This window comes from Melopsittacus undulatus, chromosome 11, assembly GCF_012275295.1.
Source record: "Melopsittacus undulatus isolate bMelUnd1 chromosome 11, bMelUnd1.mat.Z, whole genome shotgun sequence".
Taxonomy (NCBI): domain Eukaryota; kingdom Metazoa; phylum Chordata; class Aves; order Psittaciformes; family Psittaculidae; genus Melopsittacus; species Melopsittacus undulatus.
In genome coordinates, this window is record NC_047537.1 from 6,618,587 (window position 1) to 6,627,811 (window position 9,225).

At 45.9% G+C, this 9,225-nt stretch overlaps 1 protein-coding gene across 1 annotated transcript in view; it reads left to right on the top strand.

The window, feature by feature from the left end:
- The window catches only part of CDK5RAP2 (CDK5 regulatory subunit associated protein 2), a 78,796-nt gene extending 76,141 nt beyond the window's left edge, over window positions 1-2,655 (top strand). The window contains exons 38-39 of the mRNA XM_031045891.2: window positions 1,183-1,229; window positions 2,019-2,655. Coding sequence (XP_030901751.2) covers window positions 1,183-1,229; window positions 2,019-2,078 — 107 coding nt within the window. The 3' untranslated portion in view covers window positions 2,079-2,655. The remainder of the gene's footprint in view (window positions 1-1,182; window positions 1,230-2,018) is intronic.
- Window positions 2,656-9,225: the final 6,570 nt, after the last annotated feature.

The window sequence follows — 9,225 nt, forward strand, 5'->3', positions numbered from 1 at the left end:
TTCCTTCTCCTAACATCCTGTTAGCTGGCCAGTCCACTGAGGATATTCAGGTTGCTCCTGTTATTTACTTGAGCCTTCCTAAATCTATTTAGATGCAGAGACTGGAACATTCTGGTGGCTCGGAGTCTTCTGTATGCTTTCTCTGGCGAGAAAACTGATTGTGCTTATAAACCTCATCTGAACCTCTGAACATGTAACAATGCAGTGCCAAATTGTAGTAATCTGCCAAGGGTATAATTATCTCATGACAGCTATACCCTTGGAGTTGTTGGATTGTTATTATTGTAATGAAAAATCTTTATTATGGCTAAATTGTTTATTTTTGAGACTGGAATATTCAATTGGTACTTGTGAGTGGTATTTTTCCACAGTTATGGACCTGACACAGATTACAGAATCACATTATTTAACCTGGCATTTCTAAGATTAGTTTTGTTTAGAAGCATCCCCTCCTCCTTTCACAGGTCTCATGCTGTCCCCACAGAGGCAAAGTAGCTGAATAGCGGAAACTTGGAAGCCTTCAGAGCAAGCCACTGACATAATTTCCCCTAAGCATATAAAGCTTGCTTTGTCCTTGAACTGTTGGAGGATCTGGCTTCCTTCTGCCATCTGTCCCTTTCCCAACACATCATTCCACATAATCTCTCCACTGCACAGTTTTTCTCCCCTTCCCAGACCAAATTAGCTACTGAACAGATCAAACTGTAGTTAGATCATGTACTACCTCCCCTTAAAATTAACAGGAAGTCTTCCCTTGATGACTTGAATCAAGGGAACCAGGTCATCGATGTTGCAGGTGGCTGTTCATGTCTATGACATTAACTGTAGTGATGAGCTATGGCTGTTTTCACATGTTCTTATGGATTAGAAAAGCAGATTCTGCACTAGATGAAACATAGGCTGGGGATAGGAAATGCTATTTCAGTGCGTGTCCTTCTGCCTCTTCTGTAACCATCTCCTAGAGCAGCACTGCCCCTTAATCTGAGGTTGCTGCAGCTGGAGGGTTGTACAGCAGCCTGAGCTTCTTAACAGGGCTCAAGAGGGAGAAAACAGTTCTGGGTTTTGGTGAGTAGGGAAGTGGAAGTGGTGTGTGACTGCCAAGTTGCTGGTTACACACCTTATTTAGGACTTGAATAGAGAAAGCCTGTGCAGTGTTCTTCTGATTCTCCTCTTTCTTTCCAGTGGCTTTAACTCATGATGTCTTGAAGAAGGCTAGAGGAAACCTGGAAGTAAGTACAATTTTTGGTTGCATTAAATGCCTTTTTTATGTACTCATTAAAAATATGCATTGCTGTGTTAGTAGTATTCTGCAGAATTGGTCTGATTTGCTTTAGGTTTGCTGCCTAATCAATCTATATGTTAGCAATATTCTGCAGTATCTGATGTTTGAATCAGAGTTTTATGACTGAGCACATCAACCTGCTCCTTTCTGGTGCTTTCCCTACATTAATACTCATCTGTCATCCTCTTCTGGTACTTTTATTTCAGCAGATCACAGTCCCATAACTTGCCTACTGAATAAGTTCAAAGACACCATTACTTAAAGCTTGTGTATGTATTAATAACTAGTGGTGCCTTTATTTAAATATAGACCCACAGGCAAAGCTTTTGCAAACAGCTATTTGCTAATGCAGTTTATTAAAGTAATCACTGTTCAGATTTGATTTCTCCTAGAAGGTTTGGACTCTACTCCCAGGAGGATGTAACACATCTCCTGACTCCTGCATCCCCTCCTTTTCCTCATGCCACTCCACTCAACGATTGCACGTTTCCCACCCCCTCCTTAAGATTTCCTCTGAGCTTTTCCATGCATCCCTTTTCCTCACCTTTCTGTCCTGTTGTCTCAGCCCTATGAGTTAGAAAATGGTGACGTAGAAAAACTCTTCCTACTTACAGAAATCTTCTTACAGAAGCTCCTATTTGCAGATCCTTTTGCTGCATCATGGCCCAGGGGTAGGGACAAACTGAATGCACTTGAAGTACTATGAAATAACAATAGTTACTGCTTTTCTCACCAGGTCCCACCAGCTGAGAATCAAAAATCACCTTCCTATACCAACAAGAAAAGGATTCTCTGAAAGAGAAGATTCCATTCATAGAGACTGCTCCTGTGATTGTTCTTTGCTTCTTTATGCCTTACTATTTATTGATGTAAAAACATTTGTTCAGCTCTTAATGAAATCAGCCTTTGACCAAAAAAAACAACAATAATCTTTTGGTAAATAACTTATTTAACATTTTCTGTAATGTAAAAGATGTTTTTTAATATTTATTACAGAAAAAAAGGTACTGGAGAAAGTGAAAAATCCAGATTTTTTTTTTAAAGTTGGCTCATTTGAAATTTTATATTTGTACTTGTCCTGTTTGTTAGAAAACTATTTGTTGTCATAAACAGGTCCTAAAAGAATCACAAATGTGATTCACTTTCCACATTGTTTGTCTACTGTTGAAAGAAGGTAGGTTAAAAGAATAATAATGCTGTCAGTTGTCATTGTTTCATAGCACTGTGAGAAATGGTCACTATTTTATAGCATTTTAAACCTGTCTGGAAGGTTCTTCTGGAGCTTTCTCACCTCCCTGTTAGAACCTTAGGTCGATGCTAAGTCTGATGGTGTTACTTAGAATCAGACAATTAAAATGAAACATCATCACAAACGTGTTTGTGTTTAACCATTCTATGACTCTTTGTTCAATGAGTGCTCAGAGTTGAGGGGGACCTTAAAGACCGTCTAGATCCAGCCCACATTAGAATGGAATGAATCCAATTTAATCCTTTATGATACGTCTGTAAGGTACAGACAAGGCTTGTCTTGGCTGAGTGGAGGTGTTGGAAACTTGCTTTCAACACTGAATAGAAAGACCTCATGCGGTTGGTAAAACATCAGTTACCCCACACCCTCACTGGGATCTGTACGGAGATGCAGAAAGCCATGAAGGACACAGCCAACAGGTTTGAAATCCATTTTTCTCCTAAAACCCCTGAAAAATGTTTCATAAATTCAATTAAGTCTTTTAAGGGGGTTTTTATGTCCCATATTGATACATAGAAGTGGTAATTTGGCAAGGCCAGAGAATACACGCATAAACATGCCTTTATGCTCCACTCATGCTGACTGCCTGCTATGTGCTCTCAGTGCCACTAAGTGAACTGGAATGGTAGTTTAACCCTAAAAACACCATAATTTAAAGTGATTTTCCTGTTACAAAATAGATTTTATGGTACAATCATGACTTTACTGAACTAAGTGAATTTCTCACTAAGTGTGGTTTTACTCTTTTTCCCCTTGATGATGTCCCATTATAGTGGATAATTCACCCTCATCATCCAAGGTTAGAGCTAAGTCTCAGAAATCTCAGTGCAGGATTGTGGTTATATTGGGTATAACCCAATCTAATATCCTTGGATACTGCACTCTAGAGAATAACCAATGTGTAATTTCACAACAGTCAGTCTGTGCTCATTTAAACCTGGCTCTGAACACAGATAGCTCTGACACCCACTGAGCTGGCCAAGAGACAGGAGCCATTTCAACAACTCTGGTACTACATGCACAACATGTTGAGGACCAAGCCAAGCCAGAATAGCTCCTTCCACTAAAGCTTTGGTGTGTTCAAATGGTTTCCCAACACTTTGATGATATTCAGATAACTGAATACCAGAAAGATGCTCTAAAGTACTTTGGTTCTAAATCACAGCTTGATATTAAGAGGTCAGAGCTGTGCATCCTCCCTTTGGGCAGCCCTGTGCTCCAAAGCTTGGGTGGACACCAGTATTGAATCATAGAATGGTTTGGGCTCAAAAGTTCCAACCCTCTGCCATAGACAGGGATGCCTCACATTAGTCCATGTTGCTCAAGGCCTTGAACACGGCCAGGAATGGGGCAGCCACAGCTTCTGTAGACAACCTGTGCCATGATGCCTTCTGAAGGATGAAAATGGATTTCATAGGAGATCCCACGGTCTTCCAGAGGTGTCATGCTCTGAGCTCCATGATGTGCCTTGGATATCCCTTATATACAGCTCTTACCTGAGTTGCCCTGAACATCCAATCTCACACTGTGGCTGCTGTGACCTTGCACCTCTAGTCCATGGAGGGGTATGAAAGCTGAGTGACACCACATCGTTGTCCTCAGCTGACAGCAGGGGGAGGCCAACTCCTTCATCTGGATGAGGGGAAAGATGCCAGGGAAAGAAAACTGGGAAAGTTAAAAATAAACTTTGCAAATTGACAAAAAGGGGGAGGTAAGGGAAGAGCCGATGCAGTCAAACTCCTTCTTGAGTCTCTTCACACATCATTGTCCTCACAGCTCACTAAAAACCTCGAGTTAATTTTACTAAGTAGCTAAATTATCAACACTCAAATGCAATCAGAACCCGCTATACATTTCAACTCACAAAATTAATCACCCCACTGTCAGGAGTTACACCACCTGAAGGAAGCAGCTGTACATCTATATATAGTGCTCCCCTGGCTCTTGGTCCTCTTGCAACCTCTTTTTCCCCCCTCCATACCATCTGTACTTAAATAATCTGATTAAACGCTTCCCTTCCCTACCATGATTTGCCACTTACTTCTTCATGGTCCCTGCTGTGCCCTCTTCTCCTGACCCCTTTTTCCTTCCTTCCCATCAGCTCTGATTGCATCCAGCTTCCCATCAGCGTTCACACCCTGCATATGCTGGGCAGGTCCCATGGGATGTGGGTGCTGCAAGGTTGGGGAGCTAAAATACAACCTATAGTCTATCATCACCTCTTTAAAAGCAGATAATCCTCCAAGATCCAAGTATTTCATCTTAATGAGAAGTGTCTCTTAACCACACGCAATTTACTGGGCTGGTTTAATAATAATTAAAAGAAAGAAGGAAAAACGCTTCCCAGATGGAGCAGGCAAAGCTCGTGGAGTGTTAAAACGTGGTTCCCATTAAGCAAAATTACATTTTCCCCCTTAAAAAAAACATTATGCCCAAGAAAAATAGGCAGTGTAAGCAAATGGCATTGTAAAGGAAGGGCTCATCTGCTGCGTGAGCTGCTGCCTGCCTCTGCTCTCATTAGATGTGCAAGGTGAGTGCAGACGTTGCTGAGAGAGGAGGTCAGGAACCAGCACTTGAGTAGGTGAGGGGAGAGGCTCAGGGCTGGTGCTGTCTTTACCTGTGACCTTGAACCTCTCCAGTGTTCCTGTGTGCAGTAAAGGGGCTTTCTCAGAGAGGAGGATGCGGAAGGCAGGAGATGAGGAAAGGAGAAAGAAGAATGAGAGAAAGGGAAAAGGGAGGGAAGATGAACGGGAGAAAGGGAAGGTAGGAAAGGGAGGAGAGAAAGGGAAAAAGAGGAGGGGATAAGAAGGAAAAATAGAAGAGAAAGGGGGGGAAGAGAAGGGGAAGGGGAGGAAAGAAAGAGAAGGGAAGGGGGGGGAAGGAAAGAGAAGGGGAAAGATGGGAAAGGTAAGAGAAGGGAAGGGGGGAAGGAAAGAGAAGGGAAGGGGGGGAGGAAAGAGGAAAGGGGGGAAGGAAAGAAGGGGAAGGAAAGAGAAGAGGAAGGGGGGAAGGAAAGAAAAGGGAAGAGGGGGAAGGAAAGAGAGAGGGAAAGGGGGGAAAGAGAAGGGGAAAGGGGGTGGGGGGGGGGGGGGGGGGAAGAGAAGGTTTTCTTCCTTCTTTTTAGGCCCCTAGAACGTGTGCAGCTCCCCAGCAATAAAGGAAGTTTTAGAGCAGTGCATTAAGGACACACATCCGTGGTGCTGCCGGCCAGCCCCGAGCCATCCCTTCAGTGCAGCACGGCCGGGAGCCGGAGCCTGCAGCTTAACACCAAGGCTCTAATTACCCCTGCCAAGAGAACAAATAGGAACGATACCCAAAGCCTCACCAGTGGGTGGTTGTATTGGACATAAATCAATGTTAATGCAGTCTTAACGCTTGGAACGACAGCGCAGCAGAGCCGGGCGGTGGGTTAATCTCAAGAGAAGCTGCCAGATCCCATGGGAAGCACTGTGGGATGTGTCTGTCCAGGAGGAGAGACATGGATCTGTGATGGGACTGAATCGTGATGGGGATGGGGCTGTGGTGTCCTGGAAAGCCAAGCAGAGGGGACCCCAAGTGTAAAGCTACTCATGATGTAGGTAGAAAGCAAGTCCTGTTGGTGCTTGTAACTGCAACAGGAATGATCTGGGAGGAAAAATAAAGTGGGAAAACCCTTTAGAACCCTATTGCCACCACATCCCAATCACAGCAGCCAAAGCCCAACCTCCAGCCACCCTCAGACATGAGCCCATGGGTTCCCAGAGCTCTTCCACCTGGATACGTGCTTAAATCCTGTACCTGGAAGCAGACACATGGCTTTGCTGTAAGATCCCCTCTGAGGGCAGGGACCTCATAAGCTGCTTGCATTAAAGCCATTTGATGCACCCCAGCAAGCACTTGGGGTGATCAGCGCCTCCAGATGCAGGTCCTGCTCTGGATGGGTCAAATACAGGCAGCATCTGAGGGGCTGTCATGCTCTGGCCTAAGGAACTCCATCACCAAGCTTCCCCTATGGGCAGTACATTGGGCACAGCCTGGTACCCTGGTCTCATCCTCACTTCTGTAACAGCATGGAAAAGAGCTGCTTGACAGCACCAATACACCCCACCCCCCCAAATGCATTTCTTCCCTTCCTGCCCTTCTCCATCACCACCTTGGCTGCCCAGGTCCATGTTTGAGCCTTTCTGGAACAGCCACTAGATGGCAAAAGCAGGTTGTGCTGGAGGAGAAGCGGGGCTGCGCAGCGCCCAGCATCCGCGGCCGCCAGCCCTCCTGTACGAAGATGCTGCTCTGGGTTTGTGCTTGGTCCTCTGCTTGCGGGAAGCTGAAGTAAACCCGAACACACGGTGCTGGGAATGGTTTGGGTTAGAAGAGAGCTTAAAGCTCATCCAGTTCCAACCCCCTGCTATGGGCAGGGACACCTTCCACTAGAGCAGCTTGCTCCAAGCCCCATCCAACCTGGCGTTAAATGACATCAAGATGAGATTTGAAGCCAGGTCTTACTCTGTGGGAGTAACCCCACAGATAAACCCCATAGCAAACAGTCTTAAAATGTGCCCTGCATAGAATCACATCGATCTAGAGGCCTCTGTACCATTATCAAGCATGTTCGGTGCTTGCTGAAGTTTAGGTACCCATTTCTATTGAGGCAAATCACAGGCCCCTTTCAACAGGCTTTGGCTTCTAAAGCAGAAAGTGCTTACGGCAGCATCAAACCCGTCACCTCTGCCTGCAGCAGCATCCCCACTGGGTCGATGGGCATGAAGCTACAGCAAATCCCACCCCATCTGCTCCTAAAAGGCCATTTTTCTGCACCCCCAAGTTTAACACTACTCACAAATCAGCATCCGCTTTTCCCACTGTGGTGCAGCGCTCCAGAGGGAATAGCTCTTGGAGATGGGCAGTGGGCTCCTGCCTCTCCTGCAGTGCATAGCTCAGAGTTAGCAAGGCTGAAGCACACATGGGGAAGGGGCTTGGTCACTTTATACATTACAGAAGGAAAGGCTGCAGCATCTGCTTGCAGCTTCTCTCTTGCAGGGAGGGAAGGCAGCCTCCAAGGCTGCAAACAGCAACAGTGGGGGAAGCCAAGGCTGCTCCTGGGCTGCTGACAGCAAGGAATAAAGATTCCAAGTGGCTTCAGTGGCCCAGTTCCCACTTTTCTGTCCCTTCCTCACCATCCTCTCACATGTATTTTGCAGTGCTTGTTCCTGTTCTATAGAAACATCTCTGAATGCAGCATCAACGCAGAGCTGCATCACATGTAATTGAAAGTGATAAATTAATCAAGTAACCCCTTTCCCTACACACAAGTCATTCCTCTTACAAGCTCCCACCAACACAAGCAGCTCTGGGCTGTCCCCATCCATCCAGGACCACAGAATTGCTGTTATCCCACTGTATTCAGACCTGCTGCTCCACACTCATCACCTTGACTTTCATATTGACCCCTTTTGCAAGCATCTCTCCCTATGTTTTAGGTGTTTCTCATCATGCCTTTAGAAAGATACTCAGTACAATATTCTTTCCCCCCTCCTTCCTTTCTTCCAGCCCCATTGGAGGAATCTACTCGGGTAATTTGTGGCAGCAGCAGGTTGCTGGGCCATGCATTATGCATGAGATGCAATCTTTATCTTTGCGCTCCACTGTGTGCATCCTCAAGCAGGAGCAGCATCGCGCCTGCACACAGAAGGAACATTCGCAGCTCAAAAAGCAACATAGAAAATAGAAAATGCCCATTTATTTGAAGTAAAACCCACCCTACCCTCCTCTCTTCCAAGCTGCTCTCGCTGGGATTGCTGAGCAGCAAAGAGCAGTCAGGTTGTTCCCACTTCTATGCTCAGAGCTGCTGTGTTCAGTGTGACACACGCAGTGCTGGTGGGGAGCCCTCGGTGTCTGCACACTGTGCAGCATCCCCAAAAGCATCCTCAGCTATAGGTGATGGCAACGGGGATGCAGCACATCTTTGTAAAACAGCAAACTTAAAGTAATAAATACATCAAGTAGCCACTTTTCCTGACAGCTACGGGATTGTGGTACCTGTGCTGGGAGGATGCTCACTCTCTCCATTCCTCCTGGTACCTACCTGTGCATATACACAGGCTTGCATGGATATTTGAGCCCATTCTTTCTTGCTCTTAGAGATCACTAAAGCCTGTATTGGCCACCCCTGCTCACAGCTTCAGAGCATGTCATGGAGAAGGACCCCAAAGACCACAATTACTGAAGCTTTGAGCCTTTTTTAGCAGATCTGCCCTTATTAACCCACCCTTTCCCCCCCCAGGACACGCACTTTACCTTCTCCTTCCCAAGGGCTGATGCCAGAGCCCTTGGCCAGCTACACTGGGATCCTATGACATGCTATGAAGCGGGGACATGGCAGCCACTGGAAGGTCAGATGAGTGAGGACACATGCTGCCAAGTCTCTTATCAAAAGCCTTTGGGTTAAATGCATAAAGCAGAACCACACAGAAGAGATGCAGAAAACTCATAGGCCAAAACTACCCCAGCTCCCATCCCACTGTATTCAACACTTGGGGGTCATCTACTGCTATTGTAGAGCAATGAGATGTGAAGCTCACTTTAAAGTTCATTTAAAACCCACCTGTGACCAACCTCAGCACCTCCATCACCTCCTTTGCACAGGACCACTGTGGACAGGGGGTTCTCCTCCAGCTGCACAGGACGGGCTATGGCCAGCACTGGATCATCAGCACCA